Source organism: Cherax quadricarinatus, chromosome 37, assembly GCF_038502225.1.
Source record: "Cherax quadricarinatus isolate ZL_2023a chromosome 37, ASM3850222v1, whole genome shotgun sequence".
NCBI classification, from domain to species: domain Eukaryota; kingdom Metazoa; phylum Arthropoda; class Malacostraca; order Decapoda; family Parastacidae; genus Cherax; species Cherax quadricarinatus.
Window position 1 is genome coordinate 6480131 of NC_091328.1, and position 24469 is coordinate 6504599.

Here is a 24469-nt window from a genome sequence, read left to right on the forward strand (position 1 = left end):
ATCGGGTAACGTTGAAATCTGCACAATTACCACTTGCAGTGTTGTAAATTGTGAGTTCATTACCTTTGTAAATTGTGAGTTCATTACCTTTGTAAATTGTGAGTTCATTACCTTTGTAAATTGTGAGTTCATTACCTCTGTAACTTGCTCAGCTATCAAAACTTTGGAGTCCAGTCCCTGGACCAATTATGTACCTCTGTAATCTTTTGACTACCGCCCACAGGATGGGTATGGGGTGCATAATAAACATATTAAACTAAGTGTGAGGTTAGAATGTTATAGCTAATATATTGATGTAACTAATATATTCATGTAAATGATATACTCGTGTAACTTGATATATTCAATTTATATTGATTTTTATTATTAATAATTATAATTGATACATTTTTGTAATAAATATTTATATAACACAAGGCTATGTACACCAAGAAATTTGTCTCAGTGTATACGCTGATAGTTCAATCCCTATTTTACGGATTAAAGTATACTTGACTGGTGGTGAACAGGTATCATACAGAGTTGATGACCATCGTGTAATCGATAGGCTTTAAACCCAGTTAATCCTGAAACACTGGGTTGCCAACGGAAGTCAGTCAGCGTTTGAGTTTATCTCGTTAATCTTGGATAATTTTAACACTAGATGCTATATAATAAGACACTTTTAAGAATCTAAACGTGTATAATGAACCCGGTTGGTTGTTTCATTGGACTTATTTATAGTCTAGCGGTGCTCAAACGATCGTTAAAACTGCATAATGGTAGTTTGGTTAACTGGGCTGATAGCTTAGTGATTCAAAATATCATTTAGACTACATGATGTTTGGTTGATTAATTGGGCTTAAAGCTTATCGACTACTCAAGGGGTCATTAATGCCTGGGTAATGAATGAGGGATAAATTGGGCATAAAGCCTAGCAATAACTCAAAGGATTGTTAGGTAAGACACATGTGCAACAGTTAGGCAACTTTATTCCGAAACGTTTCGCCTACACAGTAGGCTTCTTCAGTCGAATACAGAAAATAGGCAGGAACAGTAGAGATGTGAAGACGATGTAATCAGTCCATCACCCTTGTAGTCGTAGAATTTGAGGTTGTCAGTCCCTCGGCCTGGAGAAGTTCAGTTCCATAGTCAGGAACTATTTTCTGTATTCGACTGAAGAAGCCTACTGTGTAGGCGAAACGTTTCGGAATAAAGTTGTCTAACTGTTGCATATGTGTCTTACCTAACAACCTGTCGGTATTGTATACTATTTTGATGTTCAACTCAAAGGATTACTGAGGATGCGTAATGTTTATGGCTAATTGTTCTTAAAGCCTAGCGACTGATTAATGAACTTCAGTAAAAACTTACCGACACCTTACGATCACTATAACAGGTATTAAAGTTGTTTAATAACTGAAAACCCGCCACTTTATAATCACCTTAACTATTTCAGGTAACGGAGTTGCAGTGTACTGTGTGGTGACTTGTACCAAGACCAAGCCAGCAGTGAAGGTACTGTTGTGCAGCGTGTTTGTGCCCATTTTGGTGCTGTGCCTGGTGACCAAGCCTGCCCTGGCAGAGATGCTCATGGCTATCCTCACCTGTGATGACACCAGAACGCCCAAAATGTTCAGGGTGGTGACCTCATTGCTATACAGCGGCCTCGCCCAAATGGAACTCTTGTCTATTGCTACTATCTCAGTCGTTAGGTGAGTCTCCATATGATGGAAACGTCATTAAGTTATGATAAATAAAGTGTTAATGGCATGGTAGAAAAGTCGTAGCTGTATGGTATACTCATACTGGGTAAAAGTATTAAACGTACGGTATGGTTTTAATGGTATTAATGGTACGATATAAGACTTAATGGTGTGGCAGAAAAATCTTAACTGTATCGTATACTGGGTAAAAAATATTAAAGGTATGGTAAAGTCATAATAGTAGGGTATAAAAGTTTTAATGGTATGGCAGAAGTCTTAATGGTATGCTAACAGTCTTAATAGCATGGTATAAAAGTCTGAATGGTATGGTAGAAAAAAATATTAATATTTCGCTTTGGCTGGAACTTGATCATGCCATGACTTGATAAAACTATACAATTATACTATTACATTTACAATTACTATACTTTTAAATTTTACATTTACATTTACTATTGCTATTACATTCAAGGTGATCCTCTAAATCCGTAGGGGGGGGGTCATAAAGCCCTTCAAAAAATGGGAGGCTATCAGGTTTGAGTAAAAAATCCCAACAAAATCTTATCATTCCAAAACGTTTAGGAGTCATATGCGAGTGGCAGTAATTATAATTAGTAATTATTAGTAGTAATTATTAATATTGTAAGTAACAATCATTTTCTGTAAACGTTCTAAATTCTTCCATGAATCTCTGTATGCGAAGGTTAGGCCACAGACATTTAGAAATGTTGCTTTTCCTCACTTCTAGGCGTGTGTGTGTGTGTGTGTGTGTGTGTGTGTGTGTGTGTGTGTGTGTGTGTGTGTGTGTGTGTGTGTGTGTGTGTGTGTGTGTGTGTGTGTGTGGGTGTGTGTGTGTGGGTGTGTGTGAGGGTGTGTGTGTGGGTGTGTGTGAGGGTGTGTGTGTGGGTGTGTGTGAGGGTGTGTGTGTGGGTGTTGGTGTGTGTGTGTGTGGGTGTGTGTGTGTGGGTGTGCGTCCTTGTGTGTATGCATATATTTGTACGCTCGTGTGCACATGTCCGTGCGTGCGCCCTGGTGTGTGTATGTGTGTGCGCGCGCGCTAGTGTGGGTGTATGATCCACTTAATATTTGTATTTATAACTCATTACAATTGTGACCAGGTGTGGACGTATCAGTGGTTCATTACTTTGTAATTTGCTCATGACTGTAACCATGTATAGGAGTGAAGCTGATTCATTACCTCTGTAACTTGCCATGATTGTGACCAGATCTACCTGGAGTTCATTACCTTTGTAACTAGTTCAGCTATCATAACTTTGGGGTCCAGTCACTGGACCCATTATGTACCTTTGTAATCTTTTGACTTCCGCCCACAGGATGGGTATGGGGTGCATAATAAAGATATTAATCTAAAGTGTGTGTGTGTGTGTGTGTGTACTCACCTATTTGTACTCACCTATTTGTGGTTGCAGGGGTCGAGTCCTAGCTCCTGGCCCCGCCTCTTCACCGGTTGCTACTAGACCCTCTCTCTCCCCGCTCCATGAGCTTTATCAAACCTCGTCTTAAAACTGTGTATGGTTCCTGCCTCCACTACGTCATTTTCTAGGTTATTCCACTGCCTTACAACTCTATGACTGAAGAAATACTTCCTACTATCTCTCTGACTCATTTGTGTCTTCAACTTCCAATTGTGGCCTCTTGTTTCTGTGTCCCCTCCCTGGAACATCCTGTCCTTGTCCACCTTGTCTATTCCACGCAGTATTTTATATGTCGTTATCATGTCTCCCCTGACCCTCCTGTCCTCCAGTGTCGTCAGGCCGATTTCCCTTAATCTTTCTTCATAGGACATTCCCCTTAGCTCTGGAACTAACCTTGTTGCAAACCTTTGCACTTTCTCTAGTTTCTTGACGTGCTTTATCAAGTGCGGGTTCCAAACAGGTGCTGCATACTCCAGTATGGGCCTGACATACACGGTGTACAGTGTGTGTGTGTGTGTGTGTGTGTGTGTGTGTGTGTGTGTGTGTGTGTGTGTGTGTGTGTGTGTGTGTGTGTGTGTCTGTCTGTCTGTGTACTCACCTATTTGTGGTTGCGTGCGCGCGCGCGTGTGTGTGTGTGTGTGTGTGTGTGTGTGTGTGTGTGTGTGTGTGTGTGTGTGTGTGTGTGTGTGTGTGTGTGTGTGTGTGTGTGTGTGTGTGTGTGTCTCAACAATCAATATTTGCACCAATAACTCATTACAGTTGTGACCGGGTGTGGAAGTGTGAATTGCTCATTACTCTATAATTTGTTCATGATTGTAGCCATGTATAAACGTAAGTAACCATTCTACAGAATTCATTACCTTTGTAACTTGTGAGCTCATTACCTTTGTACCTAGTTCAGCTATCAAAACTTTGGGGGCCCAGTCTCTGGACCCATTACGTACCTCTGTAATCTGTAAATACCTTTGTAACTTGTCATGATTGTGACCAGACCTACCTGGAGTTCATTACCTTTGTAAATTGTGAGTTCATTACCTTTGTAAATTGTGAGTTCATTACCTTTGTAAATTGTGAGTTCATTACCTTTGTAAATTGTGAGTTCATTACCTCTGTAACTTGCTCAGCTATCAAAACTTTGGAGTCCAGTCCCTGGACCAATTATGTACCTCTGTAATCTTTTGACTACCGCCCACAGGATGGGTATGGGGTGCATAATAAACATATTAAACTAACTAACTAGGCACCTGCAGCATTTTTAATGCTCTTCCTGCACACGATGTGCTTGTCTAGAATAAGAAAAGCTAAGTAAAAACTATTAACAACAACTAAAGCATAATTCATGTGTATACTTACTATCTGATTGGGTTGAGCATTTAGTCCAACAGTTCTTGAGGTAGAGGGCCCATACGGGTTTAGAGCTTCACATAAATCTAGTGAGTGATGGAGTACATTTACATAGTCGTGTTTTTGAGTACGCGTGTGTACATTGCAGAGCCGTGGCTGTGTGGTCGTCCAGGAGACATACAATGACACTGAGAGCCGCCTTACTGCTGGTCCTTGTCATCACTCTCTACTCTACCCTCATGGCTGTGGTCAGTATCGATTTTGTCTCACGTTATATTATCAGAATATTCTCTTAGATATCGTATTTAGAAGCGAGGTGAAAGTTGCATTTCCCAGAGATTCAAGCACAATGCACATGTAACATTTGAACTTGTGAATAAATGTTAATGTTTTTATTAACTTTTCCTGCAGTTTGTCCTCCAAACATGACGTGAGTTTTCACATGCATAACAGTGGGTCAGTTTCTTCACGATGTAAACTGATACTAAAATTCAATACTACTTATTGCCAGCTATACTGTATATTATAAACGGCTTATATCTGGCAGTACGAGAGACATTATTGACAATTTAAACACTGGATGAGGTGCTTACCTCCACCCAAATTCTGAAAACCCGTATCAACTCGACCCTTCCATGTTAACCCCAGTTTCTTATGCCAGTAATATTATCACCTTCCCGCCATCAGTGTGTATGACCCCTATTTGCAAGGGAATGGCATTATTGCTAATGTAAACATGAAACTGTAATTAATACTGACAATGGCACAAACAAACACCTGAGGAAGTGCCTCAGTACTAGGCTATAATATTCAGTTCTAATTTTTGTTGGTTTATTGTACCTTTAATATACATGCACATAGGGGACTTCCTTTCAGTTTGTTGACACTTCTGAACACATATTTTTAAAGAATTACCCGGTAAAAACAAATTTGGCGTCATTATACAGGGTCTGCTGGGTTCGTTGACTCTGGGTTACCTGGAGGGTCACCAGGTGAGGCGAGGCACCAGTGTACTCTATTTTTTCCTAAAAACAATGCTGCCCTTCCTGGTCACTGCAGTGTGTTACGCCTTCATGATGCATGCTGTAAGTATCAATTTATATCCTTGCAACTACTTTTGCCTATATATTATGATAAATTGTTTTCAAATGAAAATACAAAGTTATATTATGATTACCAATCAACAAACTTATGACACTATAGAAGTAATCATAACATATCACTGTATGTACATATGTGTCTTCGTAATGATGTTGTTCTCTGTATTACAGTTGTATCGCAACCATCGACGTCTGTCCAGCATTCAACACTCTTCCAACGTGAACAGAGTGGTTGACCAGGCAACACGGGCCATGTTGGCAGTCTTCATCTGCAACCTCCTCTTCGGCTTCCCTCACTCGGTCTTCCACCTCCTGGACAAGCCATCACACACCTCAGATATTCTATGCCACATCCTGTTCTATACTCACTTCATCGTGGATCCGGTCGTGTTTGTGTGGTTCAACCGGAGCTACCGTCATCGCATTGGGGAAGGTGTGCGTGCGGGTGTGGCCTGTGTGACACAGTGTTTTCCCCGCACCAAGAGTGTGCCCTGCGCCACACCGAACACCACCTCCAACAACCTGGCCTCCTATATAGCATCCATGGACCAAATATCTTCAATAACCAGTCAGACAAAGTGAAGATCTCCACTGATAAATCTGAGAGGCTAGATCCAAATGGCGTAGTGAAGGAAAGACACAGGTTACAGAACAAACTTTTATTGGGACAACGTTTTACTCGGTCATGGTAAAACAGAGTGAAACATTGTCCCAATAAAAGTTTGTCCCTTAACCTGTCTTCTTCCCTACTCAGACAACTGTGATAGAAGCTGTTAAGCATATTTACCTGCATATTTCATAATTGTGTATAAATGTATCAACGACAGCTACCTATTTATTGCTAGGTGAACAAGGGCAACGTATGTAAGATTTGCCCGTACGTCTCACTCTGCCTAGGATTCGAACCCAGGATCTTTTGGTTGTAAGCAGGACGTTTACTGCTTACGTAATGAGCATATAATAAGTTTGGCACCACTTCAAGAATGTTGACCATCATCTTTACTATAAACTGCTCTCCACATACAATTGTGTAATGAAAATTTACGTGTCGTGAAATGAAATCACGTATGCTTCATTTAGGATATTGTACAGAAAGTTTCACCCACTGGAGGCTTTTTCAATCCCTACCGGGCGAAACGTCTCTGAAATAAAATACCCTAAGTGCTCCAAGCGTGTTTTTATTTAGCAATTTTGTCGGTATTGACACCTAGTATTTGTATAACGTACGCATCGCCGATCTATTGAACTAGTGAAGGACTGACTTGGTGGGTTTTATACGGGTGAATTAGGAACTGCGGTACAGTCGTGTCATCAACTGTGTTGATGGGTAAACTGTTCCAAAAGTTTATTACTCTTCTGGAGAATAATTTCACATTGTCATTCTTACACTGCGGCTTGACGAGTTTGAAATTGTTGTTGTTTATTGTATATGTTGAACCTCTTGGAGGTGCTAAAAGATTACATTATGTAATTTGTTCAGCATCTTATGTCTCTCATGCCTCACTTGAAGCATGTTATTATTATTATTAAAGATTAGCCGGTATTCTCCCGGCCCGGGCCTTTTCCAAGTGGTGGCCCGGCCTTGGCTCCCTCTTTAGGGAGTGTCTGAGACCTAAGTCTCCCATGGGAGGAGGCACAAGTACCTCCTCATCTTTGGGACCAACTGTCCCCAGGCTTAGCCACAAGCTAGGCCTCTCTGGTCTGCCATCCCCGCCCCAAGGGGGCAAATGGGAATGACAGTCTTATGAACTAAAGGCTCGGGCTCAGGCACCTACCCTACCCTAGAAGGGTTAGGCATGGTGTCGATCTTGAAGCATGTATCCGTCGGTCTATTATGGTTGATGAACAGATTTACTTTCGATCGGATTATATATATATATATATATATATATATATATATATATATATATATATATATATATATATATATATATATATATATATATATATATATATATATATATATATATATATATATATATATATATATATATAATATATATATATATATATATATATATATATATATATATATATATATATATATATATATATATATATATATATATATATATATATATATATATATATATATATATATATATATATATATATATATATATATATATATATATATATATATATATATATATATATATATATATATATATATATATATAATGTGGTTTCAATTTTTTAACTATTTTTGATTATTGTGAAAAACAAGGTTGTCTCCAGAATTGATCCGTGACATTTTACTCACACGAAATTATTTAATTCGGTTTCTGTTAATTTTTTTGACGGATTTCTATTTTCAAGTGTCTCATCCATTGTTTCATTGATGCTAGACTGTTGCCAGCGATCTTATTACATTAAACTTTTCTGAGTCAGTCTTTCATGTGACATATTGTAAAGAGGCAAAAATGTATTATCTAAACAATCCACAGTAGGAATGGGGTTAGAACTCACGGCACGTGAGTCGCAAAACTCCAGGCTGGTACGCACTGGCCTGGAGTTTTACCACTAACACGCCATGGATTCTAACCCCACCCGTACCGTAGTTTGTTTACAGTCGTTTTATTAAGAGTTATCATCCGATTATAATCATGGGAAAGCACTAAAACCGTACGGGTGAGACAGCGCCTGGCGAATATCAGATTAACAGGTTTGGTAAAAGAAAAGGTAGGGTAGCTTCGATTCGTAAAATTAAGCATCTTTCGCCAGCATCAAGGCGTTTACACTTGAAGAGCTGTCATTGTTGAACAGCAGAGGTAAAATCAAATTTTAATTTCTTTGAAGACGGGTCTAGTGTACCGTATTGTTAATTAATGCTGCTTGTCACACAACCAGCCTAGGAAGCCCAGTCGATACATGTAGAGGATCTGATAAATTCTGAAGTCGGAGTGGGATGGTGAAGGCAGAGTGACTGAGACACCTGGCACACAAATGAATCCCAATGTCACACTGCCGACAATTGTCAATAAAAGACGCAAGTTGTAGAACGAGTTTTTCCTGGAACAGTGTTTTGCACAGTGTAGGACTTTGTCAAGTCGTGAGTTAATAAAGGTCTATGTAGAGCTATGTGATGTCCCAATGAAAGCCGCTTCCGTAACGTGTCTTTTGACATAGAGTGAATAATTAAACAGTCTGTATATCAGAGCACACCCCACCTTACATATGTATGTCTGTTTTTTCCCTTTCTAGTTCCTCTGAAATGTGTGTGAACACATGAAAACGCTTAAGTATTTTCATTCATTTATTTTTCACTATGGTAGTTTTGCATAATTGTGATTAAACATTTAAAGTGAGCATTTACCTACTGAAGTTAGTAGGCTGGTAGACAGTAACCATGCAGGGAGGTACTACTGTACTGTAGTAGGATGGTAGACAGTAACCATGCAGGGAGGTACTACTGTACAGTAGTAGGATGGTAGACAGTAATTATGCAGGGAGGTACTACTGTACTGTAGTAGGATGGTAGACAGTAACCGTGCAGGGAGGTACTACTGTATAGTAGTAGGATGGTAGACAGTAATCGTGTAGGGAGGTACTACTGTACAGTAGTAGGATGGTAGACAGTAACCATGCAGGGAGGTACTACTGTACAGTAGTAGGATGGTAGACAGTAACCATGCAGGGAGGTACTACTGTACAGTACTAGGATAGTAGACAGTAACCATGCAGGGAGGTACTACTGTACAGTAGTAGGATGGTAGACAGTAATCATGCAGGGAGGTACTACTGTACAGTAGTAGGATGGTAGACAGTAACCATGCAGGGAGGTACTACTGTACAGTAGTAGGATGGTAGACTAACCATGCAGGGAGGTACTACTGTACAGTAGTAGGATGGTAGACTAACCATGCAGGGAGGTACTACTGTACAGTAGTAGGATGGTAGACAGTAACCATGCAGGGAGGTACTATTGTACAGTAGTAGGATGGTAGACAGTAACCATGCAGGGAGTTACTACTGTACAGTAGTAGGATGGTAGACTAATCATGCAGGGAGGTACTACTGTACAGTAGTAGGATGGTAGACTAACCATGCAGGGAGGTACTACTGTACAGTAGTAGGATGGTAGACAGTAACCATGCAGGGAGGTACTACTGTACAGTAGTAGGATGGTATACTAACCATGCAGGGAGGTACTACTGTACAGTAGTAGGATGGTAGACTAACCATGCAGGGAGGTACTACTGTACAGTAGTAGGATGGTAGACAGTAACCGTGCAGGGAGGTACTACTGTACAGTAGTAGGATGGTAGACAGTAACCATGCAGGGAGGTACTACTGTACAGTAGTAGGATGGTAGACTAACCATACAGGGAGGTACTACTGTACAGTAGTAGGATGGTAGACAGTAACCATGCAGGGAGGTACTACTGGACAGTAGTAGGATGGTAGACTAACCATGCAGGGAGGTACTACTGTACAGTAGTAGGATGGTAGACAGTAACCATGCAGGGAGGTACTACTGTACAGTAGTAGGATGGTAGACAGTAACCATGCAGGGAGGTACTACTGTACAGTAGTAGGATGGTAGACAGTAACCATGCAGGGAGGTACTACTGTACAGTAGTAGGATGGTAGACAGTAACCATGCAGGGAGGTACTACTGTACAGTAGTAGGATGGTAGACAGTAACCATGCAGGGAGGTACTACTGTACTGTAGTAGGATGGTAGACAGTAACCATGCAGGGAGGTACTACTGTACAGTAGTAGGATGGTAGACAGTAACCATGCAGAGAGGTACTACTGTACAGTAGTAGGATGGTAGACTAACCATGCAGGGAGGTACTACTGTACAGTAGTCGGGTGGTAGACAGTAACCATGCAGGGAGGTACTACTGTACAGTAGTAGGATGGTAGACAGTAACCATGCAGGGAGGTACTACTGTACAGTAGTAGGATGGTAGACAGTAACCATGCAGGGAGGTACTACTGTACAGTAGTAGGATGGTAGACAGTGAACATTAAAATGGTATAAAATACCGACAGGTTGTTAGGTAAGACACATATGCAACAGTTAGGTATCTTTATTTCGAAACGTTTCGTCTACACAGGAGGCTTCTTCAGTCGAGTACAGAAAAGTTGATAGAAGCAGAAGAGACTTGAAGACGATGTAATCAGTCCATCACCCTTAAAGTTTTGAGGTGGTCAGTCCCTCAGTCTGGAGAAGAGCATTGTTCCATAGTCTGAAGCTCGACTGAAGAAGCCTCCTGTGTAGGCGAAACGTTTCGAAATAAAGATACCTAACTGTTGCATATGTGTCTTACCTAACAACATGGTAGACAGTAACCATGCAGGGAGGTACTACTGTACAGTCACATGACTGAAACGGAAATCTGTTACACGTTCTTCAACTGATAGACTTGCTGGTCCTTTCTTTCTATTTCATGAACATACGATAGATTACTCACGAAACCTTCTTACATTCTGTATACATTTTTTTTTTAATTTTCGTGTGTTCCTTAACTTGTACTTCTGCAACATTTCCAGTTGAAAAAAAAATTAGGCTATATTACAGATGTTCATTGTTTTTAACCATACAAACACTCAATTAATATATAAGTCCTAATACTAAACAATCACTGCTCAGTCTTTTATTCCATTCGGATTTTTTGACCACTATGGTACCTCCTGTATGATCATGACTTCCATATTCGCACTGATGGGAGAGATGGTGAACATTAGAGTAACCTCATACATGTTGAATATGACACCTCGTCTTACTGAAGGTGTTGAATATGACACCTGTCTTATTGAAGGTGTTGAATATGACACCTGTCTTATTGAAGGTGTTGAATATGACACCTCGTCTTACTGAAGGTGTTGAATATGACACCTGTCTTATTGAAGGTGTTGAATATGACACCTGTCTTATTGAAGGTGTTGAATATGACACCTGTCTTATTGAAGGTGTTGAATATGACACCTGTCTTATTGAAGGTGTTGAATATGACACCTGTCTTATTGAAGGTGTTGAATATGACACCTGTCTTATTGAAGGTGTTGAATATGACACCTGTCTTATTGAAGGTGTTGAATATGACACCTGTCTTATTGAAGGTGTTGAATATGACACCTCATCATCCTGAAGATGTTGAATATGACACCTCGTCATAATGGTGTTCAATTTGACACCTCGTCATAATGGTGTTCAATATGACACCTCGTCATAATGGCGTTCAGTATGACACCTCATTTTAATGGTGTTCAATATGACACCTCGCCATAATGGTGTTCAATATGACACCGTCATAATGGTGTTCAATATGACACCTCGTCATAATAGTGTTCAATATGACACCTCGTCATAATGATGTTCAATATGACACCTCGTCATAATGGTGTTCAATATGACACCGTCATAATGGTGTTCAATATGACACCTCGTCATAAAAGTGTTCAATATGACACCTCGTCATAATGGTGTTCAATATGACACCGTCATAATGGTGTTCAATATGACACCTCGTCATAATAGTGTTCAATATGACACCTCGTCATAATGGTGTTCAATATGACACCTCGTCATAATGGTGTTCAGTATGACACCTCATTTTAATGGTGTTCAATATGACACCTCGTCATAATGGTGTTCAGTATGACACCTCGTGATAATGGTGTTCAATATGACACCTCGTCATAATGGTGTTCAATATGACACCTCGTCATAATGGTGTTCAGTATGACACCTCGTCTTAATGGTGTTTAATATGACACCTCGTCATAATGGTGTTCAATATGACACCTCGTCATAATGTTGTTCAGTATGACACCTCGTGATAATGGTGTTCAATATGACACCTCGTCATAATGATGTTCAGTATGACACCTCGTGATAATGGTGTTCAATATGACACCTCGTCATAATGGTGTTCAATATGACACCTCGTCATAATGGTGTTCAGTATGACACCTCGTCTTAATGGTGTTTAATATGACACCTCGTCATAATGGTGTTCAATATGACACCTCGTCATAATGGTGTTCAGTATGACACCTCGTCATAATGGTATTCAATTTGACACCTTGGCATAATGGTGTTCAGTATGACACCTCGTCATAATGGTGTTCAATATGACACCTCGTCATAATGGTGTTCAATATGACACCTCGTCATAATGGTGTTCAATATGACACCTCGTCATAATAGTGTTCAGTATGACACCTCGCCATAATGGTGTTCAATATGACACCTCGTCATAATGGTGTTCAATATGACACCTCGTCATAATAGTGTTCAGTATGACACCTCGCCATAATGGTGTTCAATATGACACCTCGTCATAATGGTGTTCAATATGACACCTCGTCATAATGGTGTTCAGTATGACACCTCGTCATAATGGTGTTCAATATGACACCTCGTCATAATGGTGTTCAATATGACACCTCGCCATAATGGTGTTCAATATGACACCTCGTCATAATAGTGTTCAGTATGACACCTCGCCATAATGGTGTTCAATATGACACCTCGTCATAATAGTGTTCAGTATGACACCTCGTCATAATGGTGTTCAGTATGACACCTCGTCATAATGGTGTTCAATATGACACCTCGTCATAATAGTGTTCAGTATGACACCTCGCCATAATGGTGTTCAATATGACACCTCGTCATAATAGTGTTCAATATGACACCTCGTCATAATAGTGTTCAGTATGACACCTCGTCATAATGGTGTTCAATATGACACCTCGTCATAATGGTGTTCAATATGACACCTCGTCATAATGGTGTTCAATATGACACCTCGTCATAATGGTGTTCAATATGACACCTCGTCATAATGGTGTTCAATATGACACCTCGTCATAATGGTGTTCAATATGACACCTCGTCATAATAGTGTTCAGTATGACACCTCGCCATAATGGTGTTCAATATGACACCTCGTCATAATGGTGTTCAGTATGACACCTCGTCATAATGGTGTTCAGTATGACACCTCGTCATAATGGTGTTCAATATGACACCTCGTCATAATGGTGTTCAGTATGACACCTCGCCATAATGGTGTTCAATATGACACCTCGCCATAATGGTGTTCAATATGACACCTCGTCATAATGGTGTTCAGTATGACACCTCGTCATAATGGTGTTCAGTATGACACCTCTTCATAATGGTGTTCAGTATGACACCTCGTCATAATGGTGTTCAGTATGACACCTCGTCATAATGGTGTTCAGTATGACACCATGTCATACTAAGGGTGACAGGAAAGTCTGAAGGGAAGATAGTATGTAGTTCCATATGTTAGTATTAATATATTTTATATTATCTTAGGAGTCAAAGTTTCATTGTCGATAAAGTGACGTTAGTAAGAACACTCGTGCCACTTGAAGTATTGTTTAAGTGTACCAGTAAAAATTTTTCTATCGAGTTATTAATTATCTCAGCAATTACACTATTACACTTGAGATACTAATAAAATATGTACATAATGTAGATATTATTCATATAGTTATGTTTAAAATATCTAAACTTCATTGAATTAAAATCTAGTAAAACATAATTCTCTTTTTCTAAGCCGTGTTGTGGTGATCTTTCTACCTTTACCAGCGGTGATCTGTCCGTCAGGAAATAGGACAGATGTCTCTTGACACGGGGTCTTTGATATATGATGACACGTAAAAGGACAAGTGTCTCCAGCTAGTTTAATATCTTTATTATGCACCTCATACCCATCCTGTGGGCGGTAGTCAAAGAGATAACAGAGGTATATAATAGGTCCAGGGACTGGGCCCCAAAGTTTTGATAGCTGAGCAAGTTACAAAGGTAATGAACCAAACCATACCACGGGCGGGGTTAGAACCCGCGATCAGAGTCTCAAAACTCCAGACCGTCGCGTCAGCCACTGGGCCAGCTAGCCACAATAAGATGCATCCAATTAGGTATCTAACCCCGCCCGTGGTATGGTTTGTTTGCAATCATGTCATTACGTCTACACCTGATCACAGTTGCAATGAGTTATTAATGCAATTATTAGCTTTAGTCACAGTGAGCAAAATCAGGGTATTTTTTCCAGAATGGTTTGAAAAATGCCAATGTGGTTGACATATCTTGAACATTTCTGAGTGAACTGTCTCTGAATTCATTAATTTTATCTCATTATAGTACATAATGACACAGGGTGTGACAATAGTCCATCTGGCAAAGTTTGCATTTCGTTCGGTCTGCATCTGGTGGTGGCGATTAACCTGCCAAAGATATTTGTAACCCAGCCGGAACCGGGCGGCAGTGACATTCAAGAGTCGACTTTTTTTGTTGGATGCTGCATAGACATGTGGCTCCTCCTGCATGATGGAATGATGATAGATGGACTGACTGACTGGTGTCAGTCTCCCTCAGTCTTAAATCAATAAAGTTCACTTAAGTTTTCAAACTGCTGACTGACAAACAAAGAGTGTAATCTACTCTCTCTTTGAAAGCATATAACTTAGCCAGTTCATGAATCCTATCATGCAGCTGAAGATCAATGTGAGATGAAATCCACAGAAGGTGCACTCTGACTCCACTGTCCACAGTCCTAGCATACCTGTGTCTGGCTTCTGACGCAAGCATGCCACAATTTATACTTAATGAGATCATTTATGGATGACAGAGAATCAGTTACAATTAAAGTGTCAGCCTTCGATACATGGACGCATTTGAGCACAATGAGTATGGCAAACAGTTCAGTTTGAAGGGTAGAAGCTCAGTTTTTGATGCGTGCTCCAATTTCTTTATGAGAGCCATCACTCTGTATGACAACACCAGCACTACCAGCTGCACCCTTGGATTGGTGAACAGAAAACATCAACATAGATAATTTGTGAAAGAGTGTGCAGTGTGACTAAGTAATCAATACAGCTTAAAGCATCTTGTTTGGCTTCAAGGCGAAGCTTTGGTTGTGATTTAAGAATTTTTGGGGGGGGGGGAGAAATGGAGGGATGGATTAGATAGATTTTTAGATTTTGCCACCGAAGTGGCTAGTTTATTGTGCACCCCATATCCATCCTGTGGACGGTAGCGCAATGAGATAATATCCCATGGAGCAGGGAAGTGCTTCTGTTGCCTTGCTTGACATGGATCATGTACCTGGTTCATGCTGAGGTCAGTTCCAGTTCTTACCCTACACCTCCCAAATGTCTCCAGACACTGGTCTTTGACAGAGGACACTTAACAGAACAAGTGTCTCCTGACACGGGTCTTCGATAGAAGACACAGGTCAAGTGTCTCCTGAAACGGGTGTTTGATAGATGATATGGAACAGGACAAATGTCTCCTGATACGGGTGTTTGACAGATGATGACTGGTACCTAGTTAAACACTCGCTAGTTTACCACCTTATTAAAACTCACACAACGCCATTAGAATGGGAGATAATCTTGTTACATCCAAGGAAGGGAAATATAGCTCCATTTCCCTGGATCAAGAGACCTTCACCAGCATCAAGGACACCCATCCTGAAGGGTCTATTGAGTTGCAGGTGACGTCCAGAGTGAATCACTACTGACATCAACCATGAAGTTTTGTGAATAATAAGAGAGAATATGTTCTAGTGGTAGGAACTTCAACAAACACAGCCTGGGGTCAGTGTACATGAAAAAAAAAAACAGCCTGGGTCAGTGAACATCAACAAACACAACCTGGATCAGTGAACATCGATAAACACAGCGTGGGTCAGTGAACAAGAAACAGTCTGGGTCAGTGAACATCAAAAACAATCTGGGTCAGTGAACAACAAACACATCCTGAGTCAATGAACATAAACACAGCCTGGGTCAGTGAACATAAACACATCCTGGGTCAGTGAACATCAACTAACATAGTCAGTGGACATCAACAAGCACAGCTTAGGGTCAGTGAACATAACAAACACAGCCTGGGTAACACTTATCATTCCAGTGTACTTTGGTTTAAAGCTTATCTACTCTGCGAGGGGTCATAAGGCTGCATGGCAACTACACAAGCCATGCATACTACGGAAGCAAACTTCCAGTGTATATAATAATAATAATTTTATTTCAGCATGATACAATGTATGTACAAAGGAATGACATCTGGGTGTACATGCCAAAAGCCCCTTTATATGCAGACCAATAACAGTATGAGTAATTTTGTACATATAGTCACTTAGGCGAGTGTAATTTTAAATTTAGGAGTTTACAATGAATACAAGAGACCTGAATATTCTATTATTCGTGCTATATGATTTTAATAAGCTTGACAAGGAGGAATTACAGTTTTGACTATAATCAAAACTGCAATTCCTCTCTATCAAACTTAATAATTATTAACCTAGAGCGAACACAGTGGACTGTGCACTGGGAGATGCACACCGCTCGGTATATTTATATCCTAAAGCGAACGGAAGCGATATACGCATTTCCCTACACATGTTGATCTCATTTCACATAGCAGTTAATAGGTACTCAGGTGTTAACTAACTGTAGTGGACCCCAACCTGAGAAATGAAAAGGTAAACAAAAGCCACACTGAGTGGCTTTAATGGGTTGCTAATCCGAATTAAATCTTCTTGGATTGTTCTTGGTTAAATTCTACACAATTTACTACATAAAAAGATAGTAAAAGATTCAAATTATGAATGAAGCCTAAATAAAAGCAAACCAGACGAAGTATAGTTGAGTTACCCATCCCCGCGCTATAACTTTCTTTAAGCTATACTATAACAGAGAAATGGCTGGTGCGTTGGGTAAACTTAGAAGAAAGATAAGTTTATTTAGAAGAAAAAAATATTCTGTATTAATGTTGGTAGAATTACCGACACTATGTTAGGTAAAAGGACACAAGTACAACTAATGTGAGATTTTTATTGTGGCAACGTTTCGCTCTCCAGGAGTTCTGTCAAGCCGGATTATTAACCCGGAGGGTTAGTAACCCAGAATAACCCAACAAAAACACCCCGATAAAGACAATACCGTGATCGGAACAATACACAATAACCCGTACATAGAAGAATGAAACTTATGACGACGTTTCGGTCCGAAACATCGTCATAAGTTTCATTCTCCTATGCGCTGGTTATTTGTGAATCAGACTGTCTGGCTGAAGTCCATTATGATCTTTAATTCTCTCTTCCAGGATAGACTCACACCAGTAATAACAGTAATAACAGTAGAATTACGGACAAAATGTTAGGTAAAAGGGCAGATATGGAAAATTTTCTAGGGTGCTTACCTGTATGTACCTCAACATTATATACATACCAGTAATCTCATTGGGAGACAATCATATTGTTTACCGTAGTCACCCCGTGTAGACATGTGAGAAAACTTAACCACCCCTGGTCGCACCAAGTGGTCCCCTCGACCTCACAATCTTATCCATATCTATCCGAGACCAGTATGGATTGGGTAGCACCCACAAGTACGGTGCTACTAATTAATTGTGGACTGTATAGATTATATTAGTTTAGCTGAATGAAGGGGAGGGGGGTAGGATACACCTGGATACATCCATCAAGGAAAACATTTATACATAATCCCACCACTTACCAGATGTTCTCTGGTGGTCACTTGATGTAGTTGGATCACTCATAACCTATCTAATTACAACATAACACCACTGGCCAGCATAGGTTTGTTATAACTAGAAGGGTTACTTAACTGTGGGTGATTGATACTCCTTATTTCTTCCATTCACCATCTCAGTTTCGATGTCCTGCTACACCGACACGGTTCTCATTCCGGCAGGACGAGGTATCCGTCGGTTTGTCCAGGTTAGAAGTCGTGATTCCATAAATCTCCATTATCCCCGGTACGAGAGTCACACGTTCACTCGGAGCAAGGCGCTCTATTTCACATCCCGCATTCTCTTAACTCAATGTTATTATCACTGATTACATTACCATTCACAAGACGATTTAACGTCTCATAACTATTATACAAATTAGAGGTCACTCCATTAAGATCTGAGGCCGATGAGCAAGGATTAACACACGGGTATGTCCCCTGTACACACCCTGGCCGTGCACCTGCCACCCCGTCCTACTCTTATCACACTTTTTACCACTATTACCATGGTCCCGTAAATCACGTTCCCTCACTCTCCACCAGGAACAGTTACGACACTTCTTATTATGAAATGAGGCCTATATTAATCCTTAGGCCGCCGTGAATGTCAATTTCGTGGTTCCATGCTTTCTCAGCTTCTTCACCACATTCAAAACAATCCGCGCCTCTCCCCCCCGCACATCCGCGCATGCGCAAAGGGAACTCTTGGTTCTACTCTTATTTTCAAATACATTTTTGACCCATATAGACACATTAAACACCTATTAGGCACTATAGTTTCGGAAAATCAAAAAATTTTCCACAGGCACTGTTTAAGTTAGTTTAACATCTTCATCATGCACCCCATACCCATACTGTGGCCGGTAGTTAAAGGATCCTAATGGAAATAAGTCACTTTCACTTTTTTGGGTTATCCTAGTTTCTCTACACATTTGCTGCTGTGTATGATAATCTAAGTAACTGTATTTGTGCATACTTGAATAAACTTACTTACTTATAGAGATACATAATGGGTCCAGGGACTTGGCCGCAAAGTTTTGATGAAGGTAGAAGTTACAGAGGTAATGAACTATTTACATGTTTATATCTGGTTACAAGCGTAATGAGTTATTTATGCAAACATTAATTAGGTCACACACACACACACCAGTGAAGAGGCGGGGCCAGAAGCTAAGACTCGACCCTTACAACCACAATTAGGTGAGTATACACACACACACACAGCCACAGAGTTGTTAAGATAAGATTTCGTTCGGATTTTTAACCCCGGAGGGTTAGGCACCCAGGATAACCCAAGAAAGTCAGTGCGTCATCGAGGACTGTCTAACTTATTTCCATTGGGGTCCTTAATCTTGTCCCCCAGGATGCGACCCACACCAGTCGACTAGCACCCAGGTACCTATTTGCTGCTAGGTGAACAGGACAACAGGTGTAAGGAAACGTGTCGAAATGATTCCAACCGCCGGGAATCGAACCCGGGCCCTCCGTGTGTGAAGCGGGAGCTTTAGCCACCAGTCTGGCAAGTGATGTAGTGGAGACAGATACCATTCATAGTTTTAAGACGAGGTATGATAAAGCTCATGGAGCAGGGAGAGGGAGGACCCAGTAGCGGTCAGTGAAGGGGCAGGGCCAGGAGCTGAGTCTCGACCCCTGCAACCACAAACAGGCGAGTACAAATAGATGAGTACACACACGCACACACCTGCTTGAAGACAGTCAGGGGTCTATTGGTAATCCCCCTTATGTATGCTGGGAGGCAGTTGAACAGTCTGGGGCCCCTGACACTTATTGTATTGTCTCTTAACGTGCTAGTGACACCCCTGCTTTTCATTGCGGGGATGTTGCATCGTCTGTCAAGTCTTTTGCTTTCGTTGTGAGTGATTTTCGTGTGCAAGTTCGGTACTTGTCCCTCTAGGATTTTCCAGGTGTATATTTACCTGGAGTTTACGTGGAGAGAGTTCCCGGGGGTCAACGCCCCCGCGGCCCGGTCTGTGACCAGGCCTCCTGGTGGATCAGAGCCTGATCAACCAGGATGTTGCTGCTGGCTGCACGCAAACCAACGTACGAGCCACAGCCCGGCTGGTCAGGAACCGACTTTAGGTGCTTGTCCAGTGCCAGCTTAAAGACTGCCAGGGGTCTGTTGGTAATCCCCCTTATGTATGCTGGGAGGCAGTTGAACAGTCTCGGGCCCCTGGCACTTATTGTATGGTCTCTTAACGTGCTAGTGACACCCCTGCTTTTCATTGGGGGGATGTTGCATCGTCTGCCAAGTCTTTTGCTTTCGTAGTGAGTGATTTTCGTGTGCAAGTTCGGTACTAGTCCCTCTAGGATTTTCCAGGTGTATATAATCATGTATCTCTCTCGCCTGCGTTCCAGGGAATACAGGTTCAGGAACTTCAAGCGTTCCCAGTAATTGAGGTGTTTTATCTCCGTTATGCGCACTGTGAAGGTTCTCTGTGCATTTTCTAGGTCAGCAATTTCACCTGCCTTGAAAGGTGCTGTTAGTGTGCAGCAATATTCCAGCCTAGATAGAACAAGCGACCTGAAGAGTGTCATCATGGGCTTGGCATCCCTAGTTTTGAAGGTTCTCATTATCCATCCTGTCATTTTTCTAGCAGATGCGATTGATACAATGTTATGGTCCTTGAAGGTGAGATCCTCCGACATGATCACTCCCAGGTCTTTGACGTTGGTGTTTCGCTCTATTTTGTGGCCAGAATTTGTTTTGTACTCTGATGAAGATTTAATTTCCTCGTGTTTGCCATATCTGAGTAATTGAAATTTCTCATCGTTGAACTTCATATTGTTTTCTGCAGCCCACTGAAAGATTTGGTTGATGTCCGCCTGGAGCCTTGCAGTGTCTGCAATGGAAGACACTGTCATGCAGATTCGGGTGTCATCTGCATAGGAAGACACGGTGCTGTGGCTGACATCCTTGTCTATGTTGGATATGAGGATGAGGAACAAGATGGGAGCGAGTACTGTGTCTTGTGGAACAGAGCTTTTCACCGTAGCTGCCTCGGACTTTACTCTGTTGACGACTACTCTCTGTGTTCTGTTAGTGAGGAAATTATAGATCCATCGACCGACTTTTCCTGTTATTCCTTTAGCACGCATTTTGTGCGCTATTACGCCATGGTCACACTTGTCGAAGGCTTTTGCAAAGTCTGTATATATTACATCTGCATTCTTTTTGTCTTCTACTGCATCTAAGACCTTGTCGTAGTGATCCAATAGTTGAGACAGACAGGAGCGACCTGTTCTAAACCCATGTTGCCCTGGGTTATGTAACTGATGGGTTTCTAGATGGGTGGTGATCTTGCTTCATAGGACCCTTTCAAAGATTTTTATGATATGGGATGTTAGTGCTATCGGTCTGTAGTTATTTGCTGTTGCTTTACTGCCCCCTTTGTGGAGTGGGGCTATGTCTGTTGTTTTTAGTAACTGTGGGACGACCCCCGTGTCCATGCTCCCTCTCCATAGGATGGAAAAGGCTCGTGATAGGGGCTTCTTGCAGTTCTTGATAAACACGGAGTTCCATGAGTCTGGCCCTGGGGCAGAGTGCATGGGCATGTCATTTATCGCCTGTTTGAAGTCATTTGGCATCAGGATAACATCGGATAAAGCTTGTGTTAACCAAATTTTGTGGCTCTCTCATAAAAAATTAATTTTGATCTTCGACTCTCAGTCTGGTTAGCGGCTTGCTAAAAACTGAGTCATATTGGGACTTGAGTAGCTCACTCATTTCCTTGCTGTCATCTGTGTAGGACCCATCTTGTTTAAGTAGGGGCCCAATACTGGACGTTGTTCTCGACTTCGATTTGGCATAGATGAAGAAATACTTTGGGTTTCTTTCGATTTCATTTATGGCTTTTAGTTCTTCCCGCGATTCCTGACTCCTATAAGATTCCTTTAGCTTAAGTTCGATGCTTGCTATTTCTCTGACCAGTGTCTCCCTACGCATTTCAGATATATTGACCTCTTTTAGCCGCTCTATTATTCTTTTCCGTCGCCTGTAAAGGGAGCGCCTGTCTCTTTCTATTTTACATCTACTCCTCCTTTTTCTTAGAGGAATAAGCCTTGTATAATCATGTATCTCTCCCGCCTGCATTCCAGGGAGTACAGGTTCAGGAACTTCAAGCGTTCCCAGTAATTGAGGAGTTTTATCTCCGTTATGCGCACCGTAAAGGTTCTCTGTGCATTTTCTAGGTCAGCAATTTCACCTGCCTTGAAAGATGCTGTTAGTGTGCAGCAATATTCCAGCGTAGATAGAACAAGTGACCTGAAGAGTGTCATCATGGGCTTGGCATCCCTAGTTTTGAAGGTTCTCATTATCCATTCTGTCATTTTTCTAGCAGATGCGATTGATACAATGTTATGGTCCTTGAAGGTGAGATCCTCCGACATGATCACTCCCAGGTCTTTGACGTTGGTTTTTCGCTCTATTTTGTGGAAGGAATTTGTTTTGTACTCTGATGAAGTTTTAATTTCCTCATGTTTACCATATCGGAGTAATTGAAATTTCTCATCGTTGAACTTCATATTGTTTTCTGCAGCCCGCTGAAAGATTTGGTTGATGTCTGCCTGGAGCCTTGCAGTGTCTGCAATGGAAGACACTGTCATGCAGATTCGGGTGTCATCTGCATAGGAAGACACGGTGCTGTGGCTGACATCCTTGTCTATGTCAGATATGAGGATGAGAAACAAGATCGGAGCGAGTACTGTGCCTTGTGGAACAGAGCTTTTCACTGTAGCGGCATCTGACGTTACTCTGTTTACTATTAATCTTTGTGTTCTATTTGTTAGGAAGTTATAGATCCATCTACCCACTTTTTCTGTTATTTACTTATAACATGATCGCACTTGTCGAAGGCTTTCACAAAGTCTGTGTATACTACATCTGCATTTTCTTTGTCCTCCAGTGCGTCCATGACCATGTCATAGTGGTCCAGTAGTTGTGAGAGACAGGAGCGACCTTCTCTAAACAAACGCTGCCCTGGGTTGTGCAATTGATGGGTATCCATGTGGTTGGCGATCTTGCGTCTTAGAACTCTTCCAAAGATTTTTATGATGTGGGACGTTAGTGCTATCGGTCTGTAATTCTTTGCAAATTGCTTTACTGCCGCCTTTGTGGAATGGGGCTATATCTGTTGTTTTTAGTGACTATGGGATGATCCCTGTTTCTATGCTCCCTCTCCATAGAATTTAAGGCACGTGAAAGAAACGGGAGAACGAAGGAGGTAGTAGAATAAAGGTAGAAGTAATGGTAATAAGTTTATTCAGGTATAGGTGCACATAAATAGTTACATAAATTATCAACTATAGCAACACGCGTAGATTACCTAGGATAACCCAGAAAAGTCAAAGTGAGCGGTAGAGGTAGTAGTAGTAGTAGTGCAATAATGGCAGAAGTGGCAAGAAGGGAGTAGTGGTAGTGACACGAGTCAGAACAGAGTGTAAGCGAGGAACACTACTAGAGCTCACATAACTGAGGGACTTACGTATAGGAACACTTGACGATAGTCACTCTTCGTCTCCCTACGATCCCCGTTGGGAGGGGAACCTTAACTCTGCGTACTGTCTTCATCTGTGGTCCGCGACGAAATACGCCAATTGTGTGAAGATCAAACCCAGGAGTGCAACTGCCGTCAGTTGCACTGTTGGGTTGCACGGGTTGCACTGGGTTGCACTGCCATCAGGGGTAGCCTATAGGTCAAGTTTAAGCTTGAAACACTTATGCAACCATTTATCAGGTCAAGTTTAATGCGATTCTCTCGCTAAATGACGCCTCCATTGTCGTCTGCAACGACGATATCGAGGCCGATAAACTCATCGCCACTACTGCCACATCCACTCTTATTGAAAGAAGATCCCAAGTCATGTCCTCTCCAGCCCTGAGGGCCAAGAGGACTGTCTTCCACAAAGGACTTGACAGGCTGATTACTACTCAACCCATCGATGATCTCAAGATTTCAATAGAGGATCAGAATAACTGGGCTACCGTAGATCACATCTCCAAAATCCCTAATGCTTCATCAGTGCTAAAGATTACCTTTACTGACGTAAGTATGGCTACCCAAATTCTCTCTGACAGAATGGTCATCTTCTACAACATCAATCCAAGCTACATCGAAGCAGAAAGTTATCAACACATCTCGCAATGCTGGAACTGCTACTCCCACTTGCACACTACCAAGGACTGTCCTATCAAACACAAAAAATTCTGCTCCACCTGTGGCTGTGAAGGACAAACAAGACTTCAAGGCCTGCTCTGCCGCCACTCCACCTAAATGCCTCAACTGCAAGAGCAATTACTATACTCTTGCTGCCAAGTGTCATATAAGAAGAGAAATCCTCAAGAAAAATCTG

General features: G+C 41.3%; 1 protein-coding gene across 2 annotated transcripts in view; it reads left to right on the top strand.

Annotated features, from left to right (window-relative positions):
- Positions 1-6591, top strand: part of LOC128701703 (C-C chemokine receptor type 8) — a 41515-nt gene extending 34924 nt beyond the window's left edge. For both annotated transcript variants that reach the window (XM_053795575.2, XM_053795566.2), the window contains 4 exons: positions 1439-1694; positions 4614-4713; positions 5413-5550; positions 5737-6591. In XM_053795575.2, the coding sequence (XP_053651550.1) occupies positions 1439-1694; positions 4614-4713; positions 5413-5550; positions 5737-6147 (905 nt within the window). In that variant the 3' untranslated portion in view covers positions 6148-6591. The remainder of the gene's footprint in view (positions 1-1438; positions 1695-4613; positions 4714-5412; positions 5551-5736) is intronic.
- Positions 6592-24469: the final 17878 nt, after the last annotated feature.